Here is a 13,997-nt window from a genome sequence, read left to right as displayed (position 1 = left end):
CTCTGATGGGTCTTCTAATACTAATCAGTGTCATTTTCTAAGATAAATGTTCTCAATATTCCCAGCTCCATGAGAGTGGAAATCCTCATTCTGTTTACTGAAAGACCTATTGTCGGCGATGGTCTCTGTGCTAAGGTGATCCTGTGCCTGGGCTTCAGGTCCTGATCCCATAGCAGAGCTGCATTAGTTTTGGGTGGGACAAAGACTCCAGTTGTGTCCAGCCCCCACCCTCAATGGGGCCACATGCCTCACCTGTGCATAAACAGAGTGACCCACTTTTATATTAAGACCCCCCCCCTGGAAAAATGGATCATGAAACCTGCCAGGTTTAAACAATTGCAGAAAAGCGAGAGAAAGACACCCTTCCCTTAACTGTCAGGTAATGTTACCTGGGAAAAAAATTTCAGAGTGGCCCTAGAAAGGGAGGGAGGTCTGCAAACTGGAAACTTAATCTGAAACACTGTCAGCAACTTCTTCTCCCTAATATATTTGCTTTCTGCCTTCAAAAACCAAGCAAGCAGAATGTAACTTTAACAAACACACGTTGTAATAGAACATAATGTAGTCTTCAAGAAAGAAGAAAAAGCGGTTTCTCTACATCAAGAGAATCAATAAGAAATTAAGCAAAGTCCAGGTGAGATTTGACAGTGGGAATTTATACTCTGCACAAACTGTACAGAGGGGCTGTCTCTCTCTCTGCTGGTGGCCCTGTCACTGAGCCTGGGAACAGGCATGTCCACCTGCATGAACCACACCCACTCAGGGGTTGTGATAGGATGCAGCCTGTTGATGATGTGCTGCAGTCCTTGGGGCCTCGCTGACCCCTGGGGGAGATACCCTGGCTCCTGAGCACACACGTTCTTACAGTGGGGCCGTAGTGAAGGAGAAGCCCGGAGCAAGCGCCAAGGTAGGGAGTCCAGTCCTGCCTGGGGAACGTGAACTGGTAACTGGGAGGTTTTCCAATCCTGAAAGGCATTCTATGGAGAAGGTGCTCCGTGAGAAAACATTTAGAGATGTGACACACTTGTGGGTTTGGAAAGTAAAATCTGGCTTTCTAGAAGGAAAGTGGAGCAGGGAGAAGTGCTGGGAGATCATAAAGGAATCAAGTGATAGATGGGTGCTGGGTGTTTTATGGAGGACATGAGACTTTGTCTAGGGCAGTGAATCGGGATGGCCTTTTTGTCCCCAAACTGGCACAGGATCTGGAAGGAGCTGATTGAGGACTTTGGGCTGTGGAGGAAACCGGCCCTTGGGAGGGGCTGGGGGCCAGCAGGTTTGTGGGCTAGACTGCAGCTCAGTTGCCTAGTTCTGGCCACAAGGGAGGTCATTTTATAGTCCTGGATGTGCAAGGTCATCCCATTGGTCCCCCTTCACACTTTGTTTGGTTTTTCTGATACCCTGGGACAGTTTGAAGAACTGTCTTGCCTCCATCCTCCTGCCTCTCTAGGGGCCTTAACCCCTTGTGAGAAGCTATTGCAGAGTATTTCCCATGCACACATACATAACTGGCTTTTAGCTGCTAATGGACAATTCCAATATATACATTTAAACTTCACACCATGAACAATAATCAGCACAATATTTAAAGAAATGGATAGGTTCTGGTTACCTTGATCACAATTGCCAAATAGTCAAGGATCCTAACCCACCCACTTTTTACTTTAGTAAGTTTAATTTTTTTTTCCTCTCCTTTATTTATTTTAGGCAGACAGAATAGGACTTTATTCCTGAGAGTAGACTCAGTTCTTGAGATCAGAGCCCTGAGAGCTTCCAGATATGGGCAGGATAGCTATTTCCTCCACCTCTTTCCTTATAACACAAGGAAGAAAGAATGACCCAGAAACTCTTTTTGACACTTGCCTTTGCAGACCCTTCCCACGGCCTGTTGAAATAATTTTCAAGAAGTTCTTAGGCCATCAAAGTACCACTTCTGTCTAGGTCCTTAGCTCTATACCTTTGCTTTCAGCCATGGAGAATTGCATGATATTTTTTTCACCCATAAATTAGAGATAATAGTATCTAGTTGTTGGGAATATTGAGAGACATTGTCTAATAAATGTGTTCTTCCAATCCAATCTATATGGCTGCTAAAAATGGGGGCTGTCTTTTTCAATGAGAATCATGGTTGTCTCTCTCTCTTAGAAAGAAACTTACTCCCCGAATAACACCCTCCAACATTCTTGCTTTTCAAAGGTTTGCTTGAAATTTGCACATAATGAAGCTTAAATGGTTTCACTGTGGATCTCTCTTAGCAATCTCCACAGTGTTTTATAGTCTAGCTCTTTCAAAGAGATTAAGGTTATAAAACAAAAGTTTATGAGAATCTGAGTTTGTTGAGTAACTCTGGCAAGCTTTATATCCATGTGCTTTTCGGGGAGATAAAGGAGATTCACCACAATAGAGAAATCAGTTCCAGAGGTGGGGATTTCCAATGACTGGTGTCATGTCATTGGACCACTATTCCATAGAGGCTGTGGAAGTGAGGAAGAAAGTTCCTTCCATCACTCGGAGCTGAGAGCTGCAGGTTTTCCCCATGGATGTCATAAGCCATAGTCACAGTATGAGACTTATAGTTTAGATGAGAAAATGCTTTCTAGAATGAAATCTGTTATATCTTGGTATGGGAGGCAAAGAACTATGACATCTCATAAAGAGGTGTCTAAGGGGCTGGGATTGTGGCTCAGTGGTAGAACGCTAACCTAGCATGGGCGGGGCCTGGGTTCGATCCTCAGCACCACATAGAAATAAAGGTATTGTGTTGTGTCCATCTACACTTAAAAAAATAAGTATTTTTTAAAAAAGAAGTGTCTAAAATGAAGCAGGGGTTGGATATGTTCATTTCCCAAGTCCAGCAGTGGGACTGGTGAGCTCGTAAGGCCCTCCCAGCCCTAGGATTCTCCTCTGTTCTGTCTTGGTTTGTGGTCTCATTCTCTATTTTCTGTTTTTTTTTTGCATTGTGTGTCTATGGACTCCTTGGTACAGTGGGAAGAAGTCAGCGGCTATGATGAAAACCTGAACACCATCCGCACCTACCAGGTGTGCAATGTCTTCGAGCCCAACCAGAACAACTGGCTGCTCACCACCTTCATCAACCGACGGGGGGCCCATCGCATCTACACAGAGATGCGCTTCACTGTGAGAGACTGTAGCAGCCTCCCCAATGTCCCAGGCTCCTGCAAGGAGACCTTCAACTTGTACTACTATGAGACTGACTCTGTCATTGCCACCAAGAAGTCAGCCTTCTGGTCTGAAGCTCCCTACCTCAAAGTAGACACCATTGCTGCAGATGAGAGCTTCTCCCAGGTGGACTTTGGGGGAAGGTTGATGAAGGTCAACACAGAAGTCAGGAGCTTTGGTCCTCTCACTCGGAATGGTTTTTACCTCGCTTTCCAGGATTATGGAGCCTGTATGTCTCTCCTTTCTGTCCGCGTCTTCTTCAAAAAGTGTCCCAGCATTGTTCAAAACTTTGCAGTGTTCCCAGAAACCATGACAGGAGCGGAGAGCACATCTCTGGTGATTGCTCGGGGCACGTGCATCCCCAACGCAGAGGAAGTGGACGTACCCATCAAACTCTACTGCAATGGGGATGGGGAATGGATGGTGCCCATTGGGCGCTGCACCTGCAAACCTGGCTATGAGCCCGAGAACAGCGTGGCCTGCAAGGGTAAGCCCTGGGGCCCTGGGAGGCCTCTGCTTCCTTGGGGATGGGCCAAGTTGTAAGATTTCCCTATTCTAACTCTGGATCATCCAGGAACAGGAAGTGACTAATGGCTTATTATAATACTCTGAAGAACCTCAATCTCTAATGCTAAACCTAACAATTTTCCAGTGGTTTCATTGTTTCTAGATTGTCTGTATTCATGCTGGGAGGGAGAGATACAGACAATTCTGAATAGTGGAAAATAATTCAATAATCACTCATTCATATTTAATTGGGGAACACACTCATATTCTCCCTCTTTCTCTCTCTCTCCCTCCCTCTCCCTCTCCCACACCCTCCCCTTCCCTCCCTCTTTTTCTCTCACCCCCTGCACCCACACATACATTCACACACCCCTCTGCATCCTGCATCCAGCCCCATGCTGTGGGGCATGGAGTATTTGGGTTGTCATGGACAATTCGTTCAAGGGTAATTGAGGAGTGACTGAATTTGGAAAATATTTTAGTTCATTTCAGTCCAGCTCCCACAGCATTGAACTTGGTACTGAACCCATGTAGCTCATTAACTCAAAGCCCTTTGGCTTGGCTGTCTTTCTCCTGGGGCTCAATGCCAGGCCCTGGAAGGAGATGAAGCTATTGGAATGGGAGTAAGAGTGTATCGTGTGTGGCATTACCTTTTGCTTCTGAATGATACAGTGATGCCAACTTTGTAGTCTGGGAGAGTCAGGATATCCTGTGCTCACACGTGTGTTCCTCAGCTCTAGAGAGCCCATGACCACATGTGGCAAGACACAGGCTGAACTGATGCATGGCTCAGTCTCCCTGGGAGAATGGAAGGGTCTGGAGGCCCCACGGCTTATGTCTTACTTAAGTCACAGAAGTTTAACATGGGGGAATCCAGGGCTTGGGAAAAGACTTCTTTTCATTATAAAATTTTGCATGTGACCCTCAGAACTTCTGGATGTTTTTAAGAGAAAGGCTTTCTACACCTTAACCCTAATAGGTCACTAGGATTGACCCCAGTCCTTTAGAGTTTGGGGGCTGTAAATGGCCCCTTCTTCTCATCATGAGCCTCCTGATACTTGTCCTCTCTTGTCACCACCACCTTGCCTGAACATCTCGCAGCCCATGACTTCTTCCTCCCCTTTACCTTCCTCCTCCAACACCTGTCCGTCAAGTGCCCAGCACCGGGCTGCTAATGCCCATCAGCACTGCGATCCTATGGACTCAGCTAATTGCCTGGGCTGGGGCCTCACACAGCCTTTCTGAGGCCTGCTGAGAGTGCAGAGCTGTGCCTTTGTGTCTTTATTGGATTTTTGGGTTCTGGTACTCGTGATGGATGATGTGGAAACAGAGGGGAGAGAGTGCAGGTCTAGTGATGAATCACTGCAGACAGTTTTAAAACCAGCCGGGCCTGGTCCCACAGTGCTACTCTTTGTCCCTTTGGTTGGGGGTGGGGTGGGGGGGCACCCTCTTTGGCATTCTTTAGGGTCTGAGTGGGGACCAAGGCACCAGACTGAGTTCTTAAAGGCACAGGTGCAGCCCGGCATGCTTGTGACAGGGCACGGGTGATTTCTCTGGGCTTCAAAAGGCTGCCACCCTGCACTTGCTGGCTGGGGCCCTCTCATTTTTCTCATTATTTCCTGAGCAGAACGGCAGGAACCGGAGCAGGCATTGATTGGTTCTGATTTAATTGGGACTCTGGGAACAAGCGTTCATTTCTTTGGGCTAATTGGAACGTTACTCTTTTGGGGGGTTCTGCTGTCCATACTGCTTGTCAGTCACCTCCTGTGGCTGTCCTGGGAGGGCCCGTGGGGACAAATATGTAAATCTAAGTTGTTTCTTTCCATTCTTCCCTGCCCCAACTCTCTCTTGGCTTTTGGTGGCTGTGGGTAATCTGGAGCTAGGGTGAACTGGCTTGACTTTGAACCATCTACTTATTGCAAACTCGCTGGAGGGTAGAAGGAATGGGGAGCCCAGGGAGCTCTCACTTTGCCATTTCAGAAGCATTGACAACATTTTGGTGGCATGTGAGAATAGAGAGTGGCAAGTCAGGTGGCATCATGATTCTGGCCCTGCAACCTGGATGAGCTCAATGCCCTGGGAGAGGAGAAAAGCCCTGTCCTCCTGTCTCAAGAACTTGACCCTGCGTTCTCTGAAAGCTTGGCCTTTGACTTGGGTACCTGGACCCTGATGACTAAATTAGACCTCTCTGCTCGGTACTCATAGAAGGTTGCTCTAAGGAGATGAAGGGACCCTGGAGCGGACAGAGATGGCAATCTCGAGAGGATTCTGCACCCTTTGGTGGCAGTCAGACAGTGCATGTGGAGGGCCTTGTGACTGGTCTCTGTGCTGTTTTCAAAAGAAGATTCTCTAACCATTTTGTGTGCTCATGCTGTGCTGCCAGATGGCACAGGAGCCCTTCAAAATAGTTCTGGAGTGGCCCTCTAGAACCCAATCCTCAGGAGGCCAGGAACAGGGAGAAAGGTGGATGCCAGAGACCTGCAGGTGAGAACTGGCACATGTCCAACAACTTCTCTCTCCCGTCACAGCCTGAGGATTGATGTTCCCTGAACCTGGCTGGGTGAAGATTCACACGGTTGTGTCGATCTGATACATTTTCTTCTCTGGGTATTTGCATCTGGGACTTTGCACATGTCAAAAATCTGCAGAACGGATACTTTTTGTTTCTGGTTATGTGTTATTTGCTGGGAGGACAGACTATCACAATGGGCAAGGAAACATATTCTCTGGCTTTCACTTTCCATCTGCTAAACCCATGAATCTGTCAAATTCATGGTGACCAGTCGCTGGGTTGTGCAGAGGTACCTGGAGACCAATTAGGCAGCCCAGCCAGCCAAGAGCAATCCTGGCCTGGAGCTGCTCCTGTCGCTGGGAGGGAGGATGTGAGAAGAGGGGTGGGAGGGTGAGCAGAGGAGGTCTGGGGGAGATTTGGTGCATTAGCATGTGGTTCACACACTTCCTAGAGGGCTCTGCCGCCTAAAGCCTGTTTCTGAGTTGCTCTTTCAGAACCCATCAGGCAGAATCACATGGTCCTGTTGACCCCACCAGCGACTCTGACCTTATCATGTGTCTCTTCTCTTTGTCTCTATGAAATTGTTAATTACTAGGAAATTGGCTCATTTACCTCCAACTTCAAGTACTGTGCGATGGTTTAGCGAGTTAATGAGAAAGCCCAGCTTTCTCCTTATCTCTAACCACGTCCCTGCCCTGCAGAGGTTGGTAACCAAGTCGATCCTCTGTGTGGGTCCCTGCAGCCTAGCTCTTCTGTGCCAGGCAGGCCAAGGATTGGTGCTCAGCAAGCCTTCTCTGTGCTGTGGAGCTTAACATATTGCAACAGCTGAGGTCGTGCTGTGAAAGGTTGGTGGGGATGGACTGACAGTGGTTGTAGGGAACCTGCAGACTCCTTAATGCCTGCTAGAAATTTGGGGCTGCACAGTCCCATCTGGGTGTCCTGCAGATCCTCCCTGGATATGTTTACTCCTGAGTGCTCCCTCAAGGTCTGGCCTTCCCTTCCAGGATACTGTCCCTGGAGCTTCCAGAAAGAGCTTCCTCTTAAAATCATGATGGGGACTCAGAAAATGACAATGTGCATAATCTTTCCTGGTACTGTGTTTTGCCTCTGTCCCCGTCCCTCTCCTAGTCTGGCTTTGGCTCACCACTGTAGAGAACACCCAATGACCCATGGGGTCCAGAGAATAATTTTAACCTGAGTAGAGGCTGGGTACTGTGGAAAGACCAGGCAGGGTGACCCCAAGAGTAAGCCAGAGGTGGCTTGGTGCTGACAGGAAGCTCAAGAAGAGTTTGGGGGTAGGAGAAAGAGAGGGCTAAAGGTGGGAGTGGGTGTCCAGGAGTTACAGAAAGGAGCCACTTTCCATGTAGCTGGCCATCACCAGCCTGGTCACTTGTTACCGGAATCCCTACGAATGCTACTGCTCTCTTCAGGGGCATGATCAGATCTGCGGGACCCTCATTTCTTGTAAGTCAGAGCTGGAGCTTAGAATACATGTCTCATAATTGGGGGTCCATGTGGCTTTTTTGGGGAGGTCACAGGTCAGCTATGACCATTCCAACCCTGGACATTGGCAGGGTCTTCACATTTCCTGCAGAAGAGTCCCTCAGTGCATCTGTTTGTCTTGCTTCCCTGAGGCTCCTGCCCTCCCCGCCATCTGCTGCAGCTGTGAGTTCAGGCTGTCCACCCCACCAGCACGGTCTTTGAAAGTGCCTCTCCCGCCACCACACTCTCCCAGGAAGTCTTCTTTCCTTCCATGGTTGCTTCTTCGCTCCTCCCTCCTCTTCAAGTTGGGGACTTTTTTCTTGGTAATTTTCCACCTCCATGTAGATTCCTTCATGCCTGGAAACCCAAGGGACATTTTGAACCTTTCAACAGTTTCGGTGCCTTTTTCAACTTGAGCAACTGAGATGAGCCACTTTATAAGCCTGGGGGAGTTGAGACCAAAAAAAAAAAAAAAAAATCTGCAGGATTCGAAGGTGGAGAAAAATTGTGTCTAATTTAGCTTCTTTTGGCAAAAGAAGTTTCCTGGGCCTATTTCCATCTCCCTTAGGGTTGATGGGTCCAGATGTGGGACCCCCTGCCTCATTATCCTGAAGAGATAGTGCTAGAAGAGAAGGTGGGGGCCTGTGTGTGTGTGTGCATGTGCATGCACATGCCTGATCAGGCCACCATGCTGCCACAATCAAGGGTACCGAGCAGCCCTACTGCTCTCTCGCTTGGCTGGTGAGTGAGAGAAAGTCCACAGCCCAGACAGCCTCCCTCCAAACCCCAGGGAGGCCAGTTCTGCTCAGGGACAGGGGAGGCCAGGGTCATTAACACTGTAGCCCTGTAAGATGAGCTTCATAATAGGATTTCCCAATAGGTTTCATAATTTAGAAACTCAGGGCCTCCTCTGCTCCCTGCAGTGACCCACCCGGCATCCTCCAGAGAGGAATCAGATGTAATTGGCTGGATGTAATGGGCTGTGACACTGGCATAAGCATATAGCAAATGGTGCTGGAAGGATGCCCCTCTGCAGCATGGACACCAGCATGCTGAGCTCTGAAGGTGGCAGAGGATGACAGGGCGGTTGAGGGGTGGGGTAGATCCTCTTATGTTCTGCACTGCGCCTTCTGCCTTTGAAAGACCCATATCCCATTGGTGCTGACCAAACAATTGTGATTCTCCCAGGTCAGTGCTAGAGCTACTGAGAATCATGTGACAATGTTCTATGTGCAAGAGTGCTCCTGGGTGGAAGTCCATATTTTGCCTCAATCTTGGTCATCCATGACATAATAAACACGTATTACGACGTGGGTAGTGGAAACACCACTGGCTCAGGGGTTTGGCAGGGACCCAATCTGTCATTTACTTTCCCATCATCTGCCCATGAAATTCTAAGGAGTCCGTGTTGTGGTTTGGATATGAGGTGTTCTCTGAAAAGCTCATAGCTTAGGCAATGCAGGAATGTTCAGAGGGGAACAGATCAGATTATGAGAGCTTTAACCACATCAGTGGATTAATCCATTGATGGAGTGATGGGTTGGACTACTGAGTGGTAACTGTAGAAAGGTGGGGCATGCCTGGAGGTGTGGCCTTAGACTATATCTTATCCATGGCTCCTCTCTCTCTCTCCCTCTCTCTCTCTCTCTGCTTCCCAGAAGCTGTGATCTGACAGCTTTCCTCCATCACTCCCTTCTGCCAGGATGCTTTGCTTCACTGCAGGCCCACAGTGATGGAGTTAGCCAAAATAAACATTTCCTCCTCTCAGTTATTCTTGTCAGACAGTTTGGTCACAGTGAGGAAAAATTGACTAACAATCTGAAACTGCCCAAGTATGAGGGGTGGAGATCTATTCTGACCTTCTTATTTGACAACAGAGAGGGGCTGGCATTTCTCGGCACCAGTATAGAACGCCATTACTAGTTAACGTCACAGCTGAGATTAGAACTCAGGTCTGGAGAGATTAGAACTCAGAGATTAGAACTCAGGTCTCTGTCTCTGCTTCTGAGACTGAATCTTGTTGAAATCAACCATCCTTAAAAATATTACATGTGTCTTCAGGAATTTTAAAATTCTTTCAGCTGTGCTTTTGTGAATACTCTTTTATGTCTGTGTTGTCCCTTGTTTTTCTTGGGGTCCCCATGGCTCTCTGGAACCATGAGCTTTGCTTTCATATTCTTTCCTGTGCATCTGCACAGGACTCCATCTTGGCTCTCACCCTCTTCTTGGCCTGTCTGAGATCAGCACATTCTTTCCAGAGAGCTCTGAATGTTAACTGCTTACAAGCCATCCAGGTAGTGCACAGCATACGAAGGGTGACCCCAGCGCAGGCTTTATGTAATAAAAAAGGGCTCAGGAAAGGTAAGTGGGGCCTGGGTGTGTCTCTAATCCATACCAAGGACTCCTGTTATGGGTCGTGGAGGGCTACATTCTAACTCAGTCAGGGCTGTAGCCAGACTTATTACCTTAGTCTGTTCCTGCTGCTAAAACAGAATATTACTAACTGAGCAATTTATAATGGGTGGAAAATGACTTCTCACAGTTCTGGAGGCTGCAAATCCAAGATCAAGTCTTAGGCAGGTTTAGTTGTACAATGAGGGCTGCATCCTCTGGAGGCGAGGAACACTGCGTCATCCCTTGCCAGAATAGCAAGTTCTCTGCATACCATGAAGCTTCTTTTATCAGGGCCTCCAGGGGCTGGCAGTGTAGCTTAGTGGTAGAGCAAGCACTTAGCATGCATGAGGCCTTGGATTCAATCCCCAGCACCCCCAAAATTATAAATTAGATATAAGGGCCTTGATTCCATTCGAGAGGTAGGAGACCTCATGGCCTGATCACCTCTTTCAGGCTCCACCTCTTAATACTGTCCCATTGGTTGCACCTGAACTTCAGAAGATACACATTCAAATCATAGCACTCACTCTGTGCTTCTGTCCCCATCTCCCTGTGGAACTGAGCAATCCTTTACTATGGAACATAAGCATACACGTTGGTACAAACTTGCTCATGTGGAGGGGGAATGACTAATTTTCAGCCTGAAGCACGGAGACAAAAAATCATATTGAATCCAAATTGTACTGAGACTTTGGGATCTGGCCGCAGGGAGCTCTGGTAGTCTGAGATCTGTTTTCCCTGCCTTTGACCATTGTCAACTGTGTTGACAGAGCTCCAATTCCCCTGGGTCTCAGGTCTTCCTTAATACAGAGGGTTGAAGAAGACTAAAAAGAATCATGCTAGAGCCATTGCAAATGAAGAAGGAATGTCTCTTAAACACTGGAGACCAACAGGGCAAGCCTCAATTTGCTAACAGGGCTTTAACATAGGCATTGAGAGAGAGAGAAAAAAAAACTTGGCCTTTCCCTGGGGAAAGGGCTTTGAAATCCCATCTGTACTCTCCTTGCTAAGAGCCTTGAGTGCCTGTTTCCTGGTAAGGCAGTTGGATCTCCAACTTTATTTTAAGAGACAGTTAATGATGCAGGTCAGACAGTTCTTTGGAAGATGAGATTTAGCACAGAAAACCATCCCAGGATCTGCTTGGGTTGGTGAAGAAGGCACTGATTGCGAGGTGCCTCCTGAAATCACAGGACAGAAATCCAGGGCCAAGCCCAACCTTTACTAATGAAAAGAAAGGGCTGGACAAGGACCCAAGCCTTTGGTTTCTGGCTGATCCTTCCTGCAACACATGCCCTCCCAGTTAGGATGAGGTCACTTGATCTTAGGGTATGGTCCTTGGGACATGTTTGGTCATTGTCTTGTAGCCTCAGCAGTTCTGCATTCCTTATTCTTCATTCAGCTTTGTGCTCCACTCTTGAGGTCAAGTGGGTTTGGTGATCCCCAAGGTCATTTTTTCTTCAAGTGCCTACTGGGCATCTAGGGGCACTGGGTCCTTACACTTTCATTCTCAGATTCAACCATTTTACTGGCAAGAATTATCTGTGATCTTCATTCACTCTTAGAAAGTTCTTGCAATGTTCAGAGGATGCTGGGGACCCAAATTACTCTGTTAGTCTGGAGAACTGGTGTGTTAGTCAGCTCTGAGTCCCTTTAACTAAAGTGACAAGAACAACTTAGAGGAAGAAAAGTTTATATGGGCTCATGGGTTCAGAGGTTCAGTCCATAGTTGGCCAACTCCAATACTCTAGGCCCCAGTGAGGCAGAACCTTAGGGAGGAAGATAGAAGAGTGTGGCAGAGAGAGGCTGCTCAGCTCACGGCAGCCAGGAAGGGGTGGGGAGACATCTCCAGCCTGGGACACCTCCAACCGTGGCCCCCACCTGCCTATAGTTACCACCCAGCCAGTCCACTCAAATTATTAATCCACCAAATGGGTCAATCCACAGATGAGGTTATGGATCTCATAATCTAATCCTTTTTCCTCCAAACATTCCTGCATCAACACCTTCCTACAATTACCATATTTTATTATTAAAAATGTTTTGAGCTGGGCGCCATGGCACACTCCTGTAATCCTAGCGGCTCATGAGGCCGAGGCAGGAGGATCCCGAGTTCAAAGTCAGCCTCATCAAAAGCAAGGCCCTGAGCAACTTAGTGAGTCCTAAATAAAATACAAGATGGGGCTGGGGATGTGGGTCAGTGTTTGAGTGCCCCTGAGTTCAATCCCTGGTACAACCCCCCCAAAAATGTTTTAACATGGGATGTATGTGAAAAGCAGGTTTCCTTGCACTCTAGTCCTTACCAGAGTGTCCCTGTGATAGTTTCTAATATCGTTTTGCCAAGAGCATCCACGTATTTGCTTTCTCAGAATACAGACACATCCTTATCCCACCTTCACAGGGGCAAATTACGGGGGTTTGCCCGTGGTTTCCTCAGCCCCCTTACTACTTAATAATGCAACACGACAGTAGTTTAGTTGTGTTATGTATAGCTCTGCCTCACTCTCTCCCAGAATTACTTGATTGCATTCATATTTTTATTTAACTGACCCTTCATTTATATACATTTGGATTATCTCCTGTGCTTTCTGAACAATATTGTAGCAAAGTCTTCACGCATTCATCATTGAATTTATGTGTGAGTATATCTTTGAGACAAATTCATTAATTAATTTACTCAATGAATATGCATTGAGGACTTTCAATGTGCCAAGCACTTTTCCAAAAGCTAAGAATGCAGCAAACTCTCGGAAATAAAATTGCTGAATCAGACTATATCAATTTTTAATTTTGATAGATACTCCCAAATTGTCATTTCCCTCTCAAAAGTTATTTTCTACCAAGTTCTGCTCCCACCAGCAGTGTGTGAGAGTCTTTATTCTCCACACCTTTGCCAAGACGATAAGATATCAATCACTTTTATCTTTGCCCATTTGATGGGTGAAAAATGGCATCACACATAGTTTCAATTTGCATTTGTCTTGCTGTGAGGGGCTTTGAACATTGCAAAGTTCCATAAATTGCCCTATTCAGGAGCCAAGCCTCCAGCTTGCTGCTTGAATACAGCACAAAGCCGGGCATATTTGCATGCTGTGTAGGCTTTGGTCTGTTAGCTCCTGGCATGGTGTCCTTCACTCTTCTCTGTCCCATCCCTCCTGCCCTGCATCACATCCTGTAGGTGCTGCACACATGTCTAGCATCATGATATTTTGACATATGCCTCACACCTCTTTTGTGGCAAGTGAAACATTTGCAGATGGGACAGGAGAAGTGCAGGGGCCGGATGCTCCAGGACCATGCATGCCATGCTTGTGGTCCAGACTCAGGAAAACTGACCATGTGTGGTTTGATAGAAAACACACTTCATTTTCCTTCCCCGCCTGCCTCCTGCTGTGCCCCATGCATCTCTCAGCTCTCACCTTTTGGCCCAGTCCCTCCACACACCCCTCTGCTGTAGAAATCCCAGGTCCTGTTACCTCCAATGCATATTCTCTGAGTCCCGGGCTGCTGCTGTCTGCTGCCATGGGCATCTCTTTTGGGTTTCGGCCTTTCATTTCTGGAGTGGCTCTGTCTCTCTGGAGCCATGGACTCCTTATCTCTCTACTTGCCTCAGTCTCCCTCTCCTCTCCCCTCCCCTTCTTTTCTTTTCTATTGTTCCTTCCTCCCTTTCTTCCTCCTTCAGCACTTTTCTTTTAAAGTAAATATATTCAGATTAAAAAAAAGTGAGCCAACTTAAAGAAAAAATAGTAAATTAAAATAATAAATTCAAAGCCTGGCATGTGGACATGGCCAAAAGCAATAAAGATAATATGAAAATGGCTGAGGTTGGGAAAGAATGCTGACTTGCCCTGTTTGCCTGGACTGGGAAAGCTGCTCACGCACTCACTCTCCAGTACCATCCACGATCCATGGCCAGATCCTGGTGGTG

The 13,997-nt window shown here is 47.3% G+C and overlaps 1 protein-coding gene across 1 annotated transcript in view; it reads left to right on the top strand.

The window, feature by feature from the left end:
- Nucleotides 1–2,964: 2,964 nt before the first annotated feature.
- Ephb1 (EPH receptor B1) overlaps nt 2,965–13,997 on the top strand; it is a 257,860-nt gene continuing 246,827 nt past the window's right edge. The window contains exon 1 of the mRNA XM_027933877.2: nt 2,965–3,664. Within this exon, the coding sequence (XP_027789678.2) occupies nt 2,965–3,664 (700 nt within the window). The remainder of the gene's footprint in view (nt 3,665–13,997) is intronic.

Source organism: Marmota flaviventris, chromosome 8 (assembly GCF_047511675.1).
Source record: "Marmota flaviventris isolate mMarFla1 chromosome 8, mMarFla1.hap1, whole genome shotgun sequence".
NCBI lineage: Eukaryota > Metazoa > Chordata > Mammalia > Rodentia > Sciuridae > Marmota > Marmota flaviventris.
The sequence above is the reverse complement of the archived record's forward strand: the minus strand, read 5'-3'. Positions and strand labels throughout refer to the sequence as shown.